Source organism: Stegostoma tigrinum, chromosome 2 (assembly GCF_030684315.1).
Source record: "Stegostoma tigrinum isolate sSteTig4 chromosome 2, sSteTig4.hap1, whole genome shotgun sequence".
NCBI lineage: Eukaryota > Metazoa > Chordata > Chondrichthyes > Orectolobiformes > Stegostomatidae > Stegostoma > Stegostoma tigrinum.
This window is the reverse complement of record NC_081355.1, coordinates 72,189,152-72,212,199: the sequence shown is the minus strand read 5'-3', so window position 1 is coordinate 72,212,199 and position 23,048 is coordinate 72,189,152. Positions and strand designations below refer to the sequence as shown.

The following is a 23,048-nucleotide window of genomic DNA, read 5'->3' as shown; positions in this document are numbered from 1 at the left end:
CTCGAGTAAGGGATCATGAACCTGAGACGTTAACTCAGTTTCTTTCCACAGCTGCTGCTTTACCTGCAAAATGTTTCCAGCATTCTCTGTTTTTATTCTCAGCATACACCCTTTGATGTGAGAGGATTGTACATGGAGGATAGACTTCTGACTAGATTAAGGAATTAAATCATATAGTTTAAAGATAGAGGAATTGAAACTGCAGTGGATGTTCACTGACTACCTCCTTACAGGACTTCTGACAGCTGCAAGTTATCTGGTGTACGCTACACCTGCCTGAGGTAGGAAACTTTAATTTCGGCTGTGTTTGGCTACTTAGATGGTTGGACATAATCCCAATGCATATTCATGCCCTGTATGTTACAGTATCAGTAAGCAGGTAAAAAGCAATAGTGAAACTACAAGTACAAGACAGACAAGTCGAGGGAGCGGGATGAGGTTAGTAGGTAGGAAATGGGGGTGTGGCTTGAGGTGGGAGGAGGAGATAGGTGAGAGGAAGAACAGGTTAGGGAGGATGAGCTGGGCTGGTTTTGGGATGCAGTGGGGGGAGGCGAGATTTTGAAGCTTGCCAAGTCCACATTGATACCACTTGGCTGCAGGGTTCCCAAGTGGAACACGAGTTGCTGTTCCTGCAACCTTTGGGTGGCATTGATGTGGCGCTGCAGGAGGCCCAGGATGGACATGTCATCTGATGAATGTGAGGGTAAGTTGAAATGGTTCACGACTGGGAGGTGCAGTTGTTTATTTTGAATTGAGCGTAGGTGTCCTGCAAAGTGGTCCCCAAGCCTTCGCTTGGCTTCCCCCCTAACTAGTAACCTCACCCGGCCCCCTTGACCTGTACATTCTCCCTGGACTGACCTATCTCCTTCCTACCTCCCCACCTAAACTCTCCTTTACTGGCTCCATCCCCGCCTCTTTGACTTGTCCGTCTCCCCTCCACCTATCTTCTCCTCTATCCATCTTCTATCCGCCTTCCCCTTTCTCCTTATTTATTTCAGAATCCCCTTCCCCTCCCCTACTACATGGGATAGAAGCTTGCCTGGCAAATACACTGCATGTGATTCAGCCAAATCTGTCTGAATATCTCAGGAAAGTAGTTTTTAACCCTTTAACCAAAATTTGTGCTCCTGAGATGCTGCTTGGCCTGCTGTGTTCATCCAGCCTCACATTTTATTATCTTGGAAACTATGGTCAGAGGGTTTGGCCATACTTAGACATAATCTGATGAAGGGTCTAGGCGTGAAACGTCAGCTTTCCTGCTCCTATGATGCTGCTTGGCCTGCTGTGTTCATCCAGCTCTACACCTTGTTATCTCGGATTCTTCAACATTGGCAGTTCCTATTATCTCTGAGTAACTATAAATCTCAGGATTGGGTAAAGGTGTAACAAGGAAGCTCTGTAACCACATTTCCTCACTGCAATGCCTGGGAACTGAGCAACTTGCAAATGCTCTGAAGAGGAAAAACACCTCTATTATCTGAATAATTCTTTATTTGTCCCCGAAGTCTCACCAAGTCTAAACTTCCTAGACATATTGTGCTTTTCTTAAAAAAAACTTCCTGGATTCTTTCTTTCATACAAAATGTAGATTATAAAAAGTGAGTGGGTAGACCATCTCCAGGCCCCCAGTGATTCTCTTTGAAGCAGTCACGGAGACACCACCCAGGAATTATTCTCACTCACATCCTATGGGCAAGTACCTGGTCTTTGCTCAGTAGTTCTTTGATTGTGATTAAGATCTTAGATCCATGGGAAACCAATGGCATAGATCCCATTACTCAGTGGTTTCAGAGCAGAGATGTAATTTTTGTTTTAAGCATGGCAACACTATTATAATGGCTGACCACAATCCTGCGTGCCTCATAGGATTGTTATGTGCTTCGACCAATCTGACAGATTAAAAAGATTATGTAACTTTAGGCCTATAATTATTACATACTTTGATGTGGGAGGAGGCAGATGAGGCAGTTGGAGCTGGGAGACCCAGAGTAATGTTGGGTAATGATGGTGACGTGTAGAGATTCAGAGTGTTCACTGATCCATCCCAATTCAGAATCCTGCGATGTGGCAGCAACTGCTGTTGAAAAGAAGAACTGTTAGAATTATTCATGACACACACATACCTCAATATTGAAATTTGCTTCTGTGTAATACATAGGTTACAGCATATGACGGTGTTCCAGCAAAATGGGAAGTCACAGCATTTGGAATCCAGATGCTGTTCATTCTGTTTCTAGTACAGCTGCTGGGGGGGGTGTGTCATCTCCCAATAACCACTGAAAGCAGCAGAACAAGGTAAAGCAGTCGTGAGGTTCAAACATAAAATGCCTTGTAAACAAAAAATATCTTATGATTTTAAATGAAGATTCTTCAGGGTGGGTTTTTGAGTTTACTGGCTGAGCATTTTCTATGATTATTTGTAGTACAATCTGAAACCATTCTGCCCATTGTATCTGTGCTAGCCATCAAGGAACTAGCCCAGTTTCCAGGCCTTAGTCGGCAGATTTGCAGGCTGCAGCATTACAATTCTTCTTTTTTAAATACAATGAGGGTTTCAGTTTCTACTAGTATTTCCAACAGAGTTCCAGATGCCACAATCTTCTGGGTGGAAAAATGTTCTGCTCAACTTCTCTCTAACCTTTCTACCAATTGACCTTTGCAAAGGGAAATTAGTCTTCATCTCTAGTCTATCAAGATCCATTATAATCTTATATAATTCAATTAAATCATTCCTGTCTTCCTTGATCCAAAAAAAATTCTAGCCTATCGAAGCTATTCTCAATGCAAACAGTCTCAATTTCTGGCAACATCCTCACATATCTCAGCACCACTCTAGTGTGATTACATCTTGTTCATAATGATGGATCAAAAGGGAACACAGATCCCTAGCTGCAGTGCAACAGACTTGTCAGCAAAGTCAAATCTCAGAGTGAAAGAGACAGAGGTACGATGGCATTTTGGGGTTGGAGGAGATTAGACAGTGATGTTCCCAGGGGGTCATTGTTTTTCTTCATCTATATTACGGCTGAAACTTGAATGTGCAGGCCACAATTTGAAAATTTTCAGATGACACGAGACTTGGAAGGTTGTAAACTATGAGAAAAAAAAGTGATGGAGTTCAAAAGAGCATAGACCAGCTCATGGAATTAGCAAACAGCGGCAGACGCAAATTTAACGCAAAAATTTGTGAGGGCTTATGTTTATTAAAGAACAGAAGGAAAAACAACATAAAGTATAGAATTCTAAAGTGGTCCAAAAACAAAGGGACTTGGGAAAAATGTGAAGAATTATCATTGAAGGTGTCAAAATATTCAATTAAGCTAGTCAGACATAACCTTCCCTTCACAACGTCGTATTGATTATTCTTAATTAATCCATGTTTTTCTGAAAGAGTTTTGGAAATCTGAAGCATTAAGGGACTTTAGCAGTCTGAGTTCAGGATTCTTTTAAGGTTAATGTATAGGTTCAGTTGGCAAATGCAATGACAGCACTGGTGGTTTACAAGAATGCTCCTAGAGATGAAGGGCTTGTCACAAGGAGCAGTTGAGGACTTGGGGTCTGTACTCAATGGAGTTTAGAAGGATAAGGGGGGAATCTGATTGAAACTTACAGAATACTGACAGGCCTGGATAGAGTGGACCATGGGGAAGATGTTTCCATTAGTCGAATAGACGAGGATGTGAGGGCAAAGACTCAGAGTGAAGGGGCGATCCTTTAGAACTGAGATGACGAGAATTTTTTTCTAGCCAGTGTGTGGTGAATCTGTGGAACTCGGAAGGATGTGAAGGCCAAGTCATTGAGTGTGTTTAAGACAGAGATAGATAGGCTCTTGATTAGTAAGAAGATGAAGGGTTATGAGGAGAAGACAAGAGAATGAGGTTGGAAACGTATCAGCCACGTTCAAATGGTTGAGCAGACTTGATGGGCTGAATGGCTTCACTTTCCTCCTATATTTTATGACCTTTGGTCTTATGGAATAAATTTGCAATGAGTCCAAATTGAGCAGAGATAATTGCAGTTATCTACACAAGATTTTGCTATGATTTTCAACCATATCACAGCCAGAGTAAATCCTAGAGCCTAAGAATAGCTGTATTAAAGTATGGGTTTGCATGCAAAGCTAACTAAATGGAGGTTGTGGGGATACACCATGGAAATGTTTTTCTTCTCAATCTAGTTGTAGTTAAACAATATCTGGAGATATCCTGGCAGGTAATCTGAAAGAAGAAATACAAAAACAAAAGAATAACAGTTAAACCGAAAGATCAGGGACAGCCTTCATCGCCCTCCCACATATATAACACTTCTATATGTCCAAACACTTATGGTCCAAAGAATGTCGTTTCGAAACACGCTTTGATGTTACAGATTGGTGAGTCTAGATTCTCCTCCAAACTTCTCAGGCTGTTTGTTTCTAATTTTAGCTAAAACTAAACGGAAAAGTTGCAACAGTCAACCAGATGCTACTCTAAAGTGAGAACAGACCACTTGGTTATTCGTAACATTTGTAATTAATTCATGGATCTCGCAATTCATGAAAAATTTTTTTAAAATCTCATAACTAATGCATGAAATTTAAATACAGTTTTCTACAAGCTGCAACATTAAACTTTGCTTCATAAAAGTGCAAACTGGATGATTTGAGAATCACTCACCTCAACAAATTTTTTTTAAGTAATAAATAATTTTGTGCCAACTGGTTTTGCTGAAATTTTGTCCAAAAGCAGAGCTGATAAAAGTTTGGAACAGACAAGATGCCTGTCTTGGTGCACAGAATATTATTTGGAGGAAACTTATGATGTAGAGAAAGGAAACATTGAAACGGAAGGGAGAAATTTAATCTTTTAAACATTTAAATCTGGGGTAGATTGTACATTTCATTAAAATCGAATTCAATTTGAATGAAAGATTGTCAACCTGATACTCTGGGTTAGGTTTTATCAGAATTGGTTAAGTGCTTTACTTTCTGACAATCCTTGTTGAGCCTTGCAGTATTGAGCTACCGCGCATTCCCATACATCATTTTGAATTGCAACTTTATCTCCCACCCATTACCCCTTGAGCCCCAGACCTTGAGCTCAGACATCATGTTGCACGGTTCCCTTGTCTAAGCCAGGGCTATGTGATTGTCGGTGGCATCCAATATTGTCTCTCACTTTACATGACACAGTCCCCCCCTTCACAATGATGGTGCCTTCTGTACCCCAGCATATTGCCTGCAATCCACAGAACTGACTTCTCCAACCTCGCTACAATAGCAGTGGGCTCTGGTAACAAAACCCTGTTAACTTTCAGTATGGACCATGGCTCTTCCCCTTGACTGACTTGGTCAGAAAGCCCTCCTGGATGGGTGACTAGGTATTTGACTGATCTCTGTATAGTTCCCCAAATAACATACGATATATCACCAGACCGTTTGCTGTGGATCTGCAGAACTGACCATGACCCAATCCCCAGTCTGCAGTGATTTGGAAATACTGCTCTGTCCACACCAAGCAACTAACTGGTTGTGTCCAAGACCAGAACTGATGTTAGCCATTACCCATGACATAATCTGCTGGGAAGCTCTGACTGATGGCTGTCTCTCCTGACTTGACCGAGGAATATTTCCCTTAGGCCTTTCGATGTGGTATGTTAGTTGAAGCACATGCAGTGTGTTTGCCAAGCGCTGTACTGGCATGTGGTCTAGGCGTAACACTGATGTAACACAGTGTCATGCAACAACATGTTCTTCCCTTGACTGATCGCTGCTGATAACCATGACATAGGCCTTGCTTTGTACCTGTTCTAAATAGCAAGGCAACACAGAGGTATTGTGAAACTTTCATTTCCGAAGGAGGGGGAGAAATGTAAAAAGGCAAGCCAAGCTAGAGAGGCTGTGAACATCAAAAGAAGTTCAAGATGAGTGAGCATAAGAGAGCAAGTAGCAAAGCCTGAGATGCATCAGGTCAAATCAATAAGTTAGATGCACAAAATGTCATGAGATCAGCATTGGAATGAAAGGTGCTCCCTTCACTGCAGCACTGAAATAGAGACTATTGTAAGGAGGTCAGAGATGTGCCATCAAAGTGTGGAGAGTCTGGCATATGTCCGTTACCAACCTCCATGTATGAGGGCTGTGGGCAATTGCTGCCCATGCCCTGGATGTGGAGGAATATTGACAAAGATGGATGCCAGAGGAACAAGCAGCAAGCTGGAGTCACCAGGTACCTACTCTGACTTTCATGTTGCGAATTGTCACCATCTCATTTCTGTCTGCCGCTTGAGAGAATTAAGAAAATGCATTTCAATGAGACAAGATTAGATAATAATGGCATACAAACGCTTGCAGGTTCATGCAAATCTGCCTCTCGCCAATCATTAGAGAAATTCTCAGTGTGGTGTTTAAACCTTGGTTACAGAATCAGACTTTTTCTTTTCTTGACATCAAGAATCTTAATTCTGCTAATCTTGCCCTTTCCTTTGCAACAAACTCACTATTGCTCATTTTGTTCAGGAGCTGAGAAGATTCCAGCCATTCGCTCGGTTTTTGCCTATTTTTGCTGTGTGATCTGCAATGCATTTTTAACACTTTTATTTTTACTGAAGAATTTTGCCACTCTGCAGATATTTACACTAAACATCATTAGTAAAGCTAAACGATAACTTCTGAGGCAACTCAGCCACTGATGGCTACCACATATCATTGAATATTTTACAAAATTATATTAGTCCTAGTAAGCTTGAATCTTCATGTGTTGTGTGTAAAAACTGTCTTCCAAGCAAACATTCAGTTCAATATTCAGCAAATTGCAAATGTTTTATGATTTTACCCTAAATTTCTTTCCCTCATGTTCAGCGTCTCAAACTACTCTGTTGAGTGGTTCCCTCTAAAGCATTATCTCAGCTTTGGAGTGAACAGAAAACCCTTTGTATTTCAGCTTACGTTATGTCATGTTTCATCATCTGCATAGTTTGCTTGACATCCAGAAGCAAAAGAATTAGTGCTGTGTAAACCTTGGCCTCAGCAATAAACTGTCAACCTGGATTTAAACTTTACATTAACAAGTGAACAATAGTACTTTAAATGCTCTAGGTAATAATCACCACAATGTTAACCATTTTTGCACAGAATGACCAAAGTGGAAAATCAATGTTAAAACCATGGGAGTGGCTGTTCACTACTGATCTTCTACAGAGTCTCTCCAGCCTATCTTTAGCTGGTCAACAGCTTTAAGATAGATTGGGCAAAAGTAGTTTAAATATGTGCCTCACATAGTGATACCAAATCACATACAGTCAATGAAAACCACTGAATACTTATATTTGAATCGTTTGGCCCAGACTTAGATACCCATTATAATGTAACAGCTGTTCTGAGGTTATTCTATATCAAAACAAGGTACGCCACTATTTTTGTGACTGAATCTAGTTTGTAACCCTATATGGATTTCACAAAACAAAAATGCCAACAGATGATACAGTTTTTTTTGGTCACAGTTCCATAGAAAGGGGCAGGATTTAAAACATTCCAGAGGCATATTTGAAATGAATCAAATTCTTACATAATTTGCCTTTCTTAATGAGCATAATTTTACTCTACATTTTGAGGTATTTCTTAGAAATCCCCCAAATCCTTCAAATAAAGTATTACATCAATTGCTAATCTACATTGTACTGGCAAACAGAACAATCAATTAGCGCAGAAAACACCAGAACTAACGCTGAGATGAACAATTTGTATTCTATGCCTTCGGTATCAGGAGAATTATCAGTCAAGGCATTGGAAGACCTCTGTTGTTTCACAAATAGTGCCATGGAATCTTTGATATTTTCTGTAACCTCTGGAGCAAGCAGAGCACTCCTGAGTTTTCAAGTGTTATCTCGCATACATTGCACTTCCTCCGCTCTACAATGGAAACCTGAGTGTCTGGGCCAGTACTCAATTCCAGGGTTATGGCCCAAGCCAAAGGCATATTACTCCATGTTGAAATTGCTGCTGGTTTTGTGCCATGCTTTGAGTATCATATTGACAATAACACCACCAACTTGTGCATTTATAACTGTCCATACTTCCACAGTGTTCCATCACAATTCACTCAGTGGGAAGTGGTGCCAACTGCACTTCCTTTCTTTTAAAAAAAATGTAGCTGAAATTCTAGCTGTAAGAAACAGGATGGTTGATCTGAATTTTTTTCCAATTAGCTCAACTTCTGTCCCACATTTCCCGTTTAGCACTTATACACAAGAGAAGGCTACACAGTTTCCCATTTATTTTGTAGCTTCTTGGGGACTCCCAGTTGTAACATGACTCTGGCCACAGGGGAGAAACTTGGATGTAAAAGAACACCTAGTGTAGCTGTATAGCAACAATCCTTGCTTACTTCCCAAACAAAAAAGCATCTGTGACTCAAATAAAAGAGCCACCTCCATGAGAGAAACAGCACACAGGTCCTGGCCTGACAGAATTGTAATAATTTGTCACCTCCACTTTTGAGACCTTAAGGTTCTGAGATATCAATTATCTTGGGCAAAAAAAGCATAAAAAAGCAGCCCATGAATACCACGCTGTTTCTCTCGTAGGCTTTGGCCGATTCCTAACATGAAAAATAACACTGAATGTTTTTGCTCAAAACACAACCTCCTACTGAGGCTTTATGGGGGCTTTTTGACATGAAACGATAGGTCATGGAGACTGCGCCAATAAACAGATCACTGAAAACAAAGGTGTCATAACATTAAATGTCTGCTAAAACAGGGAATGCTACTTTTACTAAGATCACAGGATACATAACATCCTTGAATACTCCTGAACTAGATAAGCACTATATCCATTTTTAATCTTATGTTTTGTTTTCATAATAGCAAGTTAATTATGTAAATAATTGTGAGGCTCGATCACGAACTAACTTTTTGACACCCTCTTGTATGCAGCATGTATAAGTTCAATAAATTTATACTACTTTAAGTTCTCAAAGTGATCAAAGGATGGTATTCTCAGTTATATGAATCTTTCATGATTTTTTTAAAAAATTGTACCTGCTTTTAACCATAAGTCGGGTAAAAATACTTCTCAATTACAAAAGAAGTATTGATTAATTAATCTAACAATAGAAAACTTCCCAATTCAGAGTAATCAGAGTTGCTGTGATCAATTATTCTTTCATAGTTGATGAGGAAACATTGATGTGGCCTGCAATGAGTTAACACTGACCTGAAAATGGTAATTACTGAATTTAATCTACAAGGCTTTAAACACAAACTTTCTGTCACATAACATCTGGGAAAATCATTTTCCACAAATTTCAGACACCTATTTCAGCTAATAGATTGCAGGCAATGGGTAAAGCTGTAATTTAACAAAAGCTCTAGCAAATATCATAGATGCTAGAAATCTGAAACAAGAACAAAATGTTGGAGAAATTCATTACTTCTAGCACTATCTGTAGAGAGAGAAACAGGGCATACTTTTCCCACATTTTGCCCAAGAGTCAACTTTAAGAAATTTATTGGGGATTTCCTTTTGTGTGTCTTGGTGACTTTTATCGAACAATCCTCTGTTGCTCACTTTAATGATGTAACCTGCCCTTGCAGTGCCACCCTTGTACAATGCTGCCCTCAACAGTGGCAAAAATGCTCACCAGTGCTGGAATCCTACAATATTAACACCTTGGCATCATATTTATACCCCAATGAATGCTATTTCCCACTCAGCACTGACATATAAGAGAAAGCTACATAGTTTCCCCTTTCTTTAGTGGCTTGTTGTGGACTCCCAGTTGTAAGATGACTCTGACCCCAGGGGAGAAACTTGGCCTTAGTGTACAATTTCAAATAACAAATGAGAGATGGAAGTTGTTTTCCAACTTACATACAGGGGCCCGGAACCAACGACCCCTTTATTTTGCGTGGCTGCACGTCTAGACATTCCAAGGTTCTACGCATGGCATCCACGTCATTCACTTCCAGTTTTGGAAGTCGCTGTAATGAATGGATTTCGGAGGCCTGTATAGCCAGTAAGAAAATTAGAGGGAACAGTGCCTGGTATTGGGGTGAGGCATTGGAGAGGAGGAATGCTGTCATTCCTCACAAGTGCCAGAAGAAGCCAGTCACTGCCAGTCTGGACTGAAGATACCACTTAGTTTAGTATGTTATGCCCAGCAGTTTAGGCAGAAGGTTAATGATTTTCAATGGTCAGCAAGGGTAAATGCCACCTTCTCTCTGTTACTTCACACCCTGCTTACTCCGCCATTGCACCCACATCCCACCAAGGCTCATGGTCTACCACTATCATCATTGCCTGCAGCATTTTCCCTCACGTCATCTACCACAAATCCTTGAACCTCCAACCACCACCACCACGCCCCCCCCCCCACCTCACCCCACCAACTGCTAAGTGTTCCTGCCCTCTGCACCTCCTTGTCACTCACTCAGGACACCTTACCATCCTTTCCGACTGAGGATAGACTAGCCCCCTAATTGATTTCTGTGCAGCTCTCCATTTGACCTACCAGTAATTCCAGGATTGGTTATGTTGGCATGCAGGACTAACCATTCTCAACCCTCCCAATTGAGACCAAATGATATCCTTGCCTGTGTTGGCACACCTGACTGGACATAGGCCCCCTTGACTGGATGAAACCACACCTGGACTGCTGAGTCACATTTATTATGGCAAGAGAAACACTTACAGGTGGTCTGAATTTTCAATTACAAAATGCAGTGCATTTGTTTAAAGGATATACACCCAAAAGACAACTATCAATGTACATGTCTGAAGGGAGACCCTGGAATATCATGTTGATAAGGTATCAAGGAAGCTTCAAGAGATGAATTTAAATGGAATAAATGCACATCAAACTAAACTGCATTTTTCTGGAAGTTATTTCATACTGTGAACGTGAGAGAAAATATAACAATCAGAACAAGAGACATGTTTTGTATCTTCCTTTTTTTCAAGAATGCATAAAGGCAAGGATTAAAGACCAATTTACACATGGTCTGTTTGTGCTAGCATGGGCTAGTGAACTGAGGTGCTCATGTGTATCATTGGGCTAAGGTACTAGTCTGTGTTTGAACAGTAACGTACTGTGAAGATCAGAGTTGAAGATCCACCCAATATTTACTCCTACATTACAGATGAAAGGCTTGTCACTCAGGGTGTTAGAAGCCAGCTAGTCACTCAATGGAAACAGGATAAAAGAAAGACAGACATTCTTACACTGAGTGCTGCCAGTCACCATCAACCAGAAACAGGAAGTATAATTTTGCCTAATCTGCAAAAGCACGAATACCAAAATTGACTGGCCAAATAGCAATGTTCCACTGTCTCCTCTTCACGAGACTGTTCTGTATATCTTATAAATTTTATTATTTCTTGGACTCCCTTTTTGTTTCTATTCTCCATGAATGTGTGGCATATTATAATTTCTTCTTGTGTTTAGCAACTACTAAACTCACTATTTTGTTAACAAGGTCTCCCTGTTTAAAAGTAAGGGGTTGCCCAGTTTAAGTAGAGATGAGGAAGTCTTTGTTCAACAGAAGGTCATGAGTCTTCCTGAAAGGGTGGTGGAAGCAATGTTTTTGAATGTGTTTAAGGCAGAAATGAATGGATTCTTGGTAAGCAGGGAGGTGGAAGGTTATCAGCAGGAATGAGGATTTGAGGTTACAATCTGATCAGCAATGATATTATTACATGAGAGAACAGGCTAGAGGCACTGAAGACTCCTGCTTCTTGTTTTCATTTGAGTGCAGAATGTTCCATTTTGGAATATTTACAGATGAGGTACTGTTTTTAGGTAATCACTGATATTATAAGTAAGCTTTTTTAGAATATAATTACGGGGCTGCGCCGGAAATATCAAGCAGGAAATATTTTCAGAATCTCACTTATGTTCTTCATATCCCCACTATGCTCACACTCTTTCCTGGGGTTGATGGCCTAGTGGTATTATCACTGCACTGTTATGCCAGAGACCCAGATAATTGGCTGGGGATCTAGGGTCAAATCCTGCCATGGCAGATGGTGGAATTTGAATTTAATAAATATCTGGAATTAATGAGATGATCATAAATCTAGTGCCGATTGTCAGGGAAAAGCCCATCTGGCTCATTAATGTCTCTTAGGGATGAAAATCTGACATCCTTACCTGGTCTAGCCTACATGTGATTCCAGAACCACAGCAATATGGTTGCTTAACTGGCCTCTGGGCCATTAGGGTTGGACAATAAATGCTGCCTGGCCAGCAATCTCGTGAATGAATAAAGGAAAAAAAAACTTGCCAAAAAGATAGACATTTGTAGCAGTCTAAGGGAGAAAGGCTTTCAACCTGGATTTGATTCAGACTTGAATTCCACAGGACAGTATGTTAATTCACTGCACCTCTCAGCCTCAGAAACCAATAGGCTAATAATAATTCTCTCATGCAAAATATCGCTGGCAGGTTGTTTCTATTAATACTTTATGAAAAAAATAGAGAGAGGAAGATTATCTGCACTTCTCGAGAAAAAAAAAATCAGCCAGTCCATGCCATCAAAATCCCGAGGGCAAACCTAAGGATAAACTATATGAAAAATTCAACTAGAAATGGCACGGCAAAGGCTAAGGGGTTTCCGAACATCAAGAGGATGAGTCACTCACAGAACTTTGACAGCACACCTGAAATCTCAGCTGGTTTCTATCAAGCTGTATTTCTAGCTCTTTATTGTGTAAATTGTTCACCAGGAATTTTCTTTTGCTGATCTTGGTGTCAAAAAGAATTTCACAGAAAAATACAGAGACAAAAATTCGGGGAGGGGTGGGTTGAAATGACAGTGTTAGAAACAGAGAGGAGCAAAGACGAGAAAGTACAATAATTCAGTGATATAAAACACTGAAGTCTTACCTCGGTGTGTGAATGTGAGAATCCATTCTCTAATGAGCATCCAATGCAGCTATTGTTGGGAGAACTGGGGCCAGATCCTGGAGCACTGTTACAAACCGAGGAACCTTTAAGAAGAAAACAAAAACCAAACCAGGAATTACACATATGTATGGGGAGAATGGGATGAGCAAAGGAGATATTTTCTTTGCGCTATGTGTAATATTTTTGCTTTTCTCTATTTGGTGAAACTGAAGAGTCTTATCAATTCAGTTTAGTATTCTGAACTGATGATGGAATTCTATGGCACATTATAGGTCTTAATCAATTGTAACTTTTATATGTTATGAAATCAGTAGAGGATGGCCTTTATATCGACTTAGACATCAACAATTCAGTATGTTTTAGAATTATCTTTCCTTATCGTGATTCATGAAAGAATACAGTGAATTATGAAAACATACTATTCCACAGGCACTGTCATTCTTCATATGTGTACTTGTAGGGAGCGGCCTATGGTTGGGGAACATTAATATTATACAATATAATGTTTCCACCAGCTATCTTCCCAAATGCACTTGAAACATAGGTCAGCATGTTGATCATGAGCTAGAAACCTGGCTAATTATTATGCTGGAGAATCCAAGATAATGAAGTGTGAGGCTGGATGAACACAGCAGGCCCAGCAGCATCTCCTGCAACCGCAGGAAATGCTACACTTGACCCCACACCTCCTCCCTCAGCCCTATCCCAGGCCCCAAGATGGCATTCCACATTAAGCAGAGGTTCACCTGCACATCTGCCAATGTGGTATACTGCATCCACTGTACCCGGTGTGGCTTCCTCTACATTGGGGAAACCAAGCAGAGGCTTGGGGACCGCTTTGCAGAACACCTCTGCTCGGTTCGCAATAAACAACTGCACTTCCCAGTCGCAAACCATTTCCACTCACCCTCCCATTCTTTAGATGACATGTCCATCATGGGCCTCCTGCAGTGCCACAATGATGCCACCCGAAGGTTGCAGGACCAGCAACTCATATTCTGCTTGGGAACCCTGCAGCTCAATGGTATCAATGTGGACTTCACCAGCTTCAAAATCTCCCCTTCCCCCATCGCATCCCAAAACCAGCCAGTTCGTCCCCTCCCCCCACTGCACCACACAACCAGCCCAGCTCTTCCCCTCTACCCACTGCATCCCAAAACCAGTCCAACCTGTCTCTGCCTCCCTAACCTGTTCTTCCTCTCACCCATCCCTTCCTCCCACCCCAAGCCGCACCTCCATCTCCTACCTACTAACCTCATCCCACCTCCTTGACCTGTCCGTCTTCCCTGGACTGACCTATTCCCTCCCTACCTATACTCTCCTCTCCACCTATCTTCTTTTCTCTCCATCTTCGGTCCGCCTCCCCCTCTCTCCCTATTTATTCCAGAACCCTCACCCCATCCCCCTCTCTGAAGAAGGGTCTAGGCCCAAAACGTCAGCTTTTGTGCTCCTGAGATGCTGTTTGGCCTGCTGTGTTCATCCAGCCTCACATTTAATTATTTCTCCCCTCTTGTTCAAAGAAAATTGAACTCAGTTGTAGTGTTTCTATCACCATGACGGCTGGAGCCAGTGAAATTAAAGCCTGAACCTAAAATTGCAGCACTGTAATTTACAAGGCATTTACTCATTGCACAATAGAGTAATTCAATTGTTTTAACCTGACTTTTCTTCAGCTATCCCTCAGTCAGTAAGAAAAGCAAACGACTATAGGAAATCATGTTGAGAAGAATGAGTCATTCAACACATTAAGTCGTCTTCCTTCTTTAGAGGTCATATAATCAATACTATTCACCGCAGCTAATGGCCGCTAGAATTTTTAATGTCAATGGAAGATCCAAGCCACCTCATAGTGAGACTCAGAACAAAACAGGAGAAAACAAGTTAGTTAATGTGGCTACAAGAATTCTCATGGAGGTACAACTGTATTGTAGTTTTGAAGATCAGAGAAATGCAGCAACAATTCGCCAAGCTGTTAATTAAATAATGAAGCATTACTTTTAAAGTCTTGAGTTACTTTATTTCTGCTACTTATCACTATATTTTCAACTGGTGCATTATTCTATTGACTGCCAATAGATGGGGCCTGTGTAACAGAAACATCTTAATTGCCTCATCCAAAATATTTTATTATATATAGGCTATAGTACTAAATACAACAATCCTTGACATTTTTTATCATGAAAGCAACATTGCAAACTTTAATCTTTCACTGTGATACTGCTGCAGATAAATGGCATGCTGCACATTGGCCTTCTACACATGCAATGAGAATCGAGAATCACTATAAAGACAATTTGTGAGGTAAAGCCACTATTGTCTGAGAAGACCATGGCGCTGCTCTTTCATTTAGAGAGAGAAATGACTGGTAGTGAGTTTAACCTGAGGGTTTTCACATCTCAAGCAAGAGGAGAGGATGAGAAGGAGAGTCCTCCATGGTTGCTTCAGCTGGTATGTGAAATTGAACCCACACTGTTGGCATCACTCTGCATCACAAACCAACCATCCAGCCAATTGAGCCAATCAACAAGAACTTAATGAAGCCACCTAATACAGTTCAATTGACAGATTAAATAAGAACTGAAAAGAAATAATAGATAACCCAGATTTATTTCAAGGCTGTATTCTCAACTGAACTACTGATCACTCTTTCAGCAATGATGTTTTATAATCATGTGAAAATATCAATTCTGGTCATTAATGTTACTCCTCTAAAACATTTTAAGTTGGACTATGAAATCATGGCACAAATATAAATGCTGCACTTTCTGCTGAGTTATTTTGTTATTGGTTACGTGTGTTAAAATAATACCCAATAGAAAACTCAGTATATTTTATGTGCTAATGTCATCCATTTGTTTCACACCATTGACTTGCTCACACCTTTCCAGATCATTTTTCAGATCATTGAATATTTATCCAGCAATCAGGCTCAAATTCAACTGCTACAAAACAAAGAATGCACCTCAATGCACTGGACTATCCCTTTGGATGTTTCAAGACACATGGACTGATTTTGCTAAAAATTGGCAAAGTGTCAATTCCAGGTGTTTCATGGAGGGTTTCCGTCTATGGGGTCTGGCAGACTTTCTCACACAATTGTCCGCTGTTCATCTCATTATGTGTGCTCCACATCCTAATGGCCTGGCTTGCATGCTCACCAGTAATGGAAATACTTCCCACTGACAAGACCTTCCAGGATATCCATTGCTGGTGCCATATTTAATGTCCAGCGATGGACCAGCTCAATCCTTGAGTACTGTGATGGCTATTCATGGCTGGCAAAGTGATAGGAAAACTAATAAGAAAAGCTTCTGAGGGCACAAGGGTGGCATGGATGTCACTTCATTGCAAAGCAGAACCTCATATTTGTAAACTGATTGCTATTTTGTGTGATTACCTGTCTGATTGTCTGTCACAGTAGCCACAGCCATAAGCATCAAGCTACACAGGCTCTGTATCCTTGTGGTGATACCATGTTATAAACCTTTCTAATGTCCATCATAGTATATCTTTCATTGCAGGAGTGTCACATGTTGTAAAGCCTTCAAACATTTGAACATATTTGCTTTTTTTTTCTGTTATTCAATAAAAGTTAAGAAAAATCAACCAAGAAAATGCTGCATTAACTTCGGTAGATGAATGGAGCAATCTCCTTCGTGAGTAGCAACAAATTTATTGTCAATGAATGATCGGTCACCTAATTCTAATCTGTTGGTATTGGTTGTCAATTATGTACTGTCTGGTTTGTCATGCCTGATACTGCACTGCTCCATCATAAAAAAGGTGATGTTTCTCCTGCTGCATGTCCTCATATACCTCCTCAGAAAACTGCTGCTGCTCTCCCAGCTCCTCAGCGTCCATCACATCCCCTCTCTGCCTCCTCCAGTTGTGCAGAGCACAACATTGAGGAATTCATCATAGAACCCCTACACTGTGAAAACAGGCCCTTTGACCCAACAAGTCCACACTGACCCTCAGGGCAACCCAACCAGACCTCATCCTCCTATAACCCATCTAATCGACACATCGCTGATTACTATGGGCAATTTAGCATGGCCAATCCACCTAGCCCGTAAACTGTGGGAGGAAACTGGAGTTCTCAGAGGAAACCCTCACAGACACAGGGAGAGTGTGCAAACTCCACACAGACAGTTTTCCGAGGGTGGAATTGAACCAGGATCACTCATGCTGTAAGGCAGCAATGTTAGCCACTGAGCCACCATGCCGCCCATAAGTATGTGGCACATTCTGAGTTGTACCGCAAAACACACTCAGACTGGTCCAAACATCTTAACTTCAGCAGGCCTATCATCTACTTTACGATAGCCTGGGATGAAGAAAAGGCTGCATTGTATTGATGTCCAACCTCAGTCAGGAGATTGCATAATGGAGTCATCAGCCACGTTTGCAGAGGATAGCACTTGTCATACAGTAACCATCCTTTTGAGGCTTCTGGCCTTGAAATAAAGCACAAACCTGTGACTGCTCAATGATATAGGCTTCATAGCAGCTCCCGGGATCCGTCATACAGACTTATAAGATGCCAGGTAACTGGTCTTGTCCTCCTTGCCCATTATGGTGCAGAAAATGTTAAACTGTGATTTTGAGAGTGATGTGAATGATGAATGCTCACATTACTAAGAACCTATCTTATTTCTGAAACCCCCTTTCATTCCCTGTTATTCAGAGCCTGTCAAAATTCCACCTAGACGTGATGTACTTAAGTATGCTAATGATACGTGATGTCCTGTAATATCCTAATTTTGCTGCTTTACATAAAATCTTTCACCAAAAGCCCCAGTCAAAAAGGATAGAAGAGGTCAAAGGCATTAGCGGAGAGAGTGAATTTCATTAAGTGGAATGCCTTCTTACATCTTTTCTCCTTGCTGCACATGCTGACTTTTCTGCATTCTGGGACAGTAAATACATTGTACGTCATAAACCCCAAGAAAGGACAAAAAATGATCAAGAACACCTCACATTACTTCGGCGTTACATTTAAGGTGCCCACCAACTTGTTAGACGTCTCCTTCCTATGGCACTGTATTGACCTTCCTAAGGGCCTTAAGGATCTTAAAACATGACAGCAAAGGCATATCACTAGAAGAAGCTGTCCTCCCAACAGCTATCAGCATAACTCTCACCATACTTCTATCATGTTATAGAAAACCCTACCATATTCAGTAAAAATCTAATGCAAATTGATCCCATAAAAACTATCACTCTAAAAACAATAAAGCTGCTTCTCAGGCACACCTCAGCACTGATTGATCTATAAAACCTAAATGACCCTAGACCAGATATATATTTAAGATGAAGTTTCAAAGGAAGCATTAATAATGGCCATGGCAAGGTCAAAAGTCTCCAATCTATGTGCCTCAACCCTATCTTAATTGGCACAGAATCGCAGAATTGTTACAGAGCTGAAGGAGATCATTTAGCCCATTGTGGCTGCACCAGCTCTCCAAATGAGCACTTTACCAAGTGCTATTTTCCTGTCTTCTCCCCATAACACTACATGTTATTTCTCTGCAAGTAACCATCTGCTTTTTTGGTAAAGCTAACTCTCTTTTGAATGAACCTATCTCCAACAGACTCTCAGGCAATGTATTCCACTCCTTAACTACTCACAGGATTTATCTCATATCATTTTTGCTTTTTTTGCCAAATACTTCAAACCTAAGAACCAAAAGAACTGTGGATGTTGTAAATCAGGAACAAAACTAGGTTGCTGGAAAAGCTCAGCAGGTCTGGCAGCATCTGTGAAAGAGAAAACAGAGTTAACGTTTCGGGTCCAGTGACCCTTCCTCAGAACTGATGGTGGCTGGGAAAATGTCAGTCTATGTGCGGGAATTGGGGAGGTGGTTGGGGTAGGGAGTAAATGATAGAATAGAGCCCAAAGAGAGAGAAAGACAGTTGGACAGACAAAGGAGTTGCTAACGATCAGGCTGGGAGGATGAATAGTTGTTAATGGGGACTGTTACTGACTAACAGCAGAGGGTGTGTAATGGCAGGCTATGTGGTAACAAGGCCTGGTGTGTGGGGTGGGGGGGCTGGGACATGGGGGAGTTTAGGCCCTAAAATAATTGAACTCAATATTGAGTCTGGAGGCCTGTAGGGTCCCCAAGCAGAAAATGAGGTGTTGTTCCTCCAGCTTGTGTTGGGCTTCACTGGAACACTGCAGCAAGCTGAGACAGAGATATTGGCCAGGGAGCAAGGTGGTGCATTGAAGTGGCAGGCAACAGGTAGTTCACAGTCTTTGCTGCGAACAGAACGTAGATGTTCTGCGAAGCAGTCGCCAAGTCTACGTTTCGTTTCCCCAGCGTGGAAGAGACCACATTGTGAGCAGCGAATGTAGTGGACTAAATTCTTGTAAGTGCAGGTGAAGTGTTCCTTGACCTGGAAGGTATGTTTGGGCCCTTGGATAGTGGGGGGGGAAATGGGCAGGTGTTGCACCTTCGCCGGTTACAGGGGAAGGTGCCACAGGGCTGTGGGGAGGTGTTGGGGGTGAAGGAGACACGGACCAGGGTGTCCCAGAGGGAATAGTCCCCATGGAAGGCGGACAAGGGAGGGGAGGAGAGGGAAACTGTTCACCCTCCTAACCTGATCATTAGCAACTCCTTTGTCTGTCCAACTGTCTTTCTCTTTGGGCTCTATCTTGTCGTTTACTCCCTGTCTCACCCACCTCCCCATTTTCTGCATATAAACTGATGTTTTCCCAGCCACCATCAGTTCTGAGGATGTGTCACTGGACCCGAAACGTTAACTGTTTTCTCCTCCATAGATGCTGCTAGACCTGCTGAGCTTTTCCAGCAACTTTGTTTTTGTACTTCAAGTCTTTGTCATCTTGATCCCGATCATTGCATGTGTGGGCACTGTTTATCTCCGTCTACGCTGTCCAGACCCCTCGTGAATGTCAACACCTTAACTAGATTTCCTTTCAGCTTTCTCACCTCCAAGGAAATTAGTCCCACTTCTAAAGCCTGCTTTCGTAACTGAATCATTCTCATGAGTTTTGTCTGCACTGTCTTCAATGTCTCAACGTCCTTTGTAAAATGCAGCATTTTGTTGAACTATGACCATAAAAGTGCATCCCTTCCGTACTTTCTAGTCTGGTTCACTTCATTCATATTGAAAGCATGGCACTGGAAGCAAATGACTAAGAATTGCCAATGATATTCTCTTAACATGAAATGGCCTTTTGTTGATTGTAATTTGCAAAAACATAACAGCGTTATGAAAAAAACTACTGCCCATATTCTGTAAGAAAATCAGTAAAGGGTTCAAAGTTACACATCACAACAAAATTTTTGATGATTGCTCAATCAGATTGGCTGCAATTTCCATAATGATTATTTCTCCATCTAAAAATTCAACCAAGTACGCATCATTACCCAAGCATTAAATGTGCATGAGTGTTTAAAATATTATCTATTTATCCAATGTCTACATGGGTTCATTTATCAGATAAATAAGTAAACAAATTTGTGACTGGAATATGCATATACTACAAATTTTCAATCAACTCAAGCAAACAATTCGAAATTTCCTTGACATTATTTATAGTAAATGAAACCAGAATCTGGAGTGAATTAGTGCAGGGTTTTATATTTTTTAATATTTGAAGTGTTATGATAAACAACACAAACCTAAGTATTCCCAAAGCCCAACTTTGTTTAATCTAAATTTATAGTTTGGAAACATGCCTCACTGATAGTTAAATGAAATGGTGTTCAAATTAACATCCCCATTGCCTGAAGGTCATTGAATGCAAAAATCCAGAGAGAAAATGAATTAGTTAAGGACTTCTGTGTTCAATCATATTATGACAAGGTGTTTGGCCACTCCACATGAGCACCAAGTTGTGATTTCAATCGTCCTTTGAAGACCAAATCGGCGTTCTATGATTCCAATTCCAATTTCTTAGACAGCATAAGAAGGTATTTCTTTCTGAGCACATTGGCCAATATTTTCTCAATAGCAGGGTTTATCATGTTGCCTCTCCTGATGGGGCTATCGGCTCTACATAGCCTTAGAAGCCGACCTGCGTACCCCAATAGGAGAGGGTTCTCAGAGGAAGCCTGTTATTTTTTGCCGAAGCAGAATCCACTCAACCTGCTCTGCTGTATATTGAGATCATGGATAATCTGGTAATCCTCAATTCCACTTTCCTGTCTTATCTCCATAAGGGAGATCAAGACATATGATTAAAAATCTGTCAATCTCATGAATACGCTGATTGAGCCAGCCTTAACACTTTCTGCTGTTAAGAATTCCACAGATGCTCTAATGCTAGAAAAGAAACCTTCACATTTTTGTCTTTAACAGTGATTCTTTACAATGAGATGATGCCCTCAGGTCCTAGACTCTCAGACCAGAAATCGCACACCATCAGGGTCCTGATGTCTACGAGGAGATTTCATTTCTCGACTCCTGGAATAATAAATCTAATAACATGAAATCAAACATCACCATGACATTATCAGAATTTGAATTAAGATTTTAAAATCTGGAAATGAAAGCTCAGGTCAGCTGCGTGTTGTAATAAAAGAATCTAACTGATTGGCAAATTCCATTAGGGAAGGGAGTCTGTTACCCTGACCTGATCTGGCTGATGTGTTAGTTCCTACCTTCCAACATTCCTGAGATGTTCTGTGGTTCTATCTGTGATATTAATAGTTTGCAGCTTCCTTGCTTCTTAAACTTCTCACAACTTAAGCATCTCTTTCTCAGTAATAAAAGTTACTAAAAAAATGGTTTGTTTATATTACTAATTTTCAGATTTCTGACATCATCTTTTCACTATTAATAGTTAAGAGTTCGGATTTTTAAAAATTCTCTTTCTCCTGATATCGAGAACACAGTTATTATTGTATCTCTCGTCTCACATCAGAATCTTTATGCTTAACCTTATAATTCTTCCTACCATGCTCCTCATAGAGTTTACATTTCTCCTTAACACCTCCACAACTGCTCTTCTCAACTATTTTCTTACTTTTTTTTTGTTTAGTTAACTGGATTCTGGGATATTTTGCTTCTGAAATGTAAATATTACCTTAAAGCACATCCATTTCCCACCATCTCCCAACCACACATTCTTTACTTAAAATAGTTCTTTTCATATTTCCCCCTTACACATAGTGTTTCATGTCTTCAGAGTCTATTCTGCTGCTATATACTTTCATAATAGATTTCATTATCTCTTCTATCTACGTAACAATCTCAAAATTAGGACCTATAATTGCTAGATTCTAAATATCCCCTCACTACAATTTATTTCAGTATTCTTTCCATTTTATGTCAGACCTAATCTTATTTTACCTTTCTCACTAATAGTCCCGTGAAGAGGAGGCAACATTTCTCATAATGTCACTTACGTTCTCATTATAACTTCGGTGAAAGAGACAAGCATCCAGGGGATATAACATGAACAACTCCAAATGCTTCAGAAGTTTCCTGAAGTCCCTCAAAAGTTATTTCTCTTGTGCATATTTATTGTCCCCATTTTTGTCAGGAACATAAGGGTTCTTACACTATTCTTACATACTTTTATTGCAATTAGAATCATTATACGGTTTGCAGAAACTATAGGTTCCTCCAAGGCACAAGACCCCCCTCCAAAAAAACATCAGCCAGCCATGGCCAACAATGCAAGGTAAAAATTGTATGGGATCAAAAGAAAAACCTATGAAACTGACAGACTAGGAATAAACCTGAGGATTGGGAGGATTTTAGAATACAACAAAGGAGAACCAATAAACTCAAAAGGTATGAATAGAACAGATTGTAAACTAGCAAAATAATATAAATATGGATTAAAAAAGCTTCTTGAGATATGTAAGAAGAAAACAGTTGGCTAAGACAAAGATTATAGGCAGAGTCAGGAGAATTTACGAGAGGGCATAGAAAAATGATGGAGAAGCTAAATGACTGTAGTGTATCACAATCTATACTGAGGGAGACGCAAGAACTCTTCCAGAATTAGAGTCCAGAGTGATGAGAGAGAATGAAGAATTAGAGGAAATTGGTTTCAGTAAAAAAAGTTGGAAAAATTAATGAGAATGCAGGTTGCTAATTCCCAAGAACAGATATTCTATATTCCAAGCATTTAAAAGAAACTTCTATCGATTCTGGAATGGCCCTTGTAGATTGGAGGATAGCAAA

At 40.6% G+C, this 23,048-nt stretch overlaps 1 protein-coding gene across 1 annotated transcript in view; it reads right to left on the bottom strand.

The window, feature by feature from the left end:
- Positions 1–23,048, bottom strand: part of LOC125447373 (histone deacetylase 9-like) — a 737,956-nt gene that overhangs the window by 263,054 nt on the left and 451,854 nt on the right. The window contains exons 11-12 of the mRNA XM_059654559.1: positions 12,864–12,967; positions 1,940–2,077 (exon numbers count right to left, since the gene is read on the bottom strand). Of these exons, the coding sequence (XP_059510542.1) occupies positions 1,940–2,077; positions 12,864–12,967 (242 nt within the window). The remainder of the gene's footprint in view (positions 1–1,939; positions 2,078–12,863; positions 12,968–23,048) is intronic.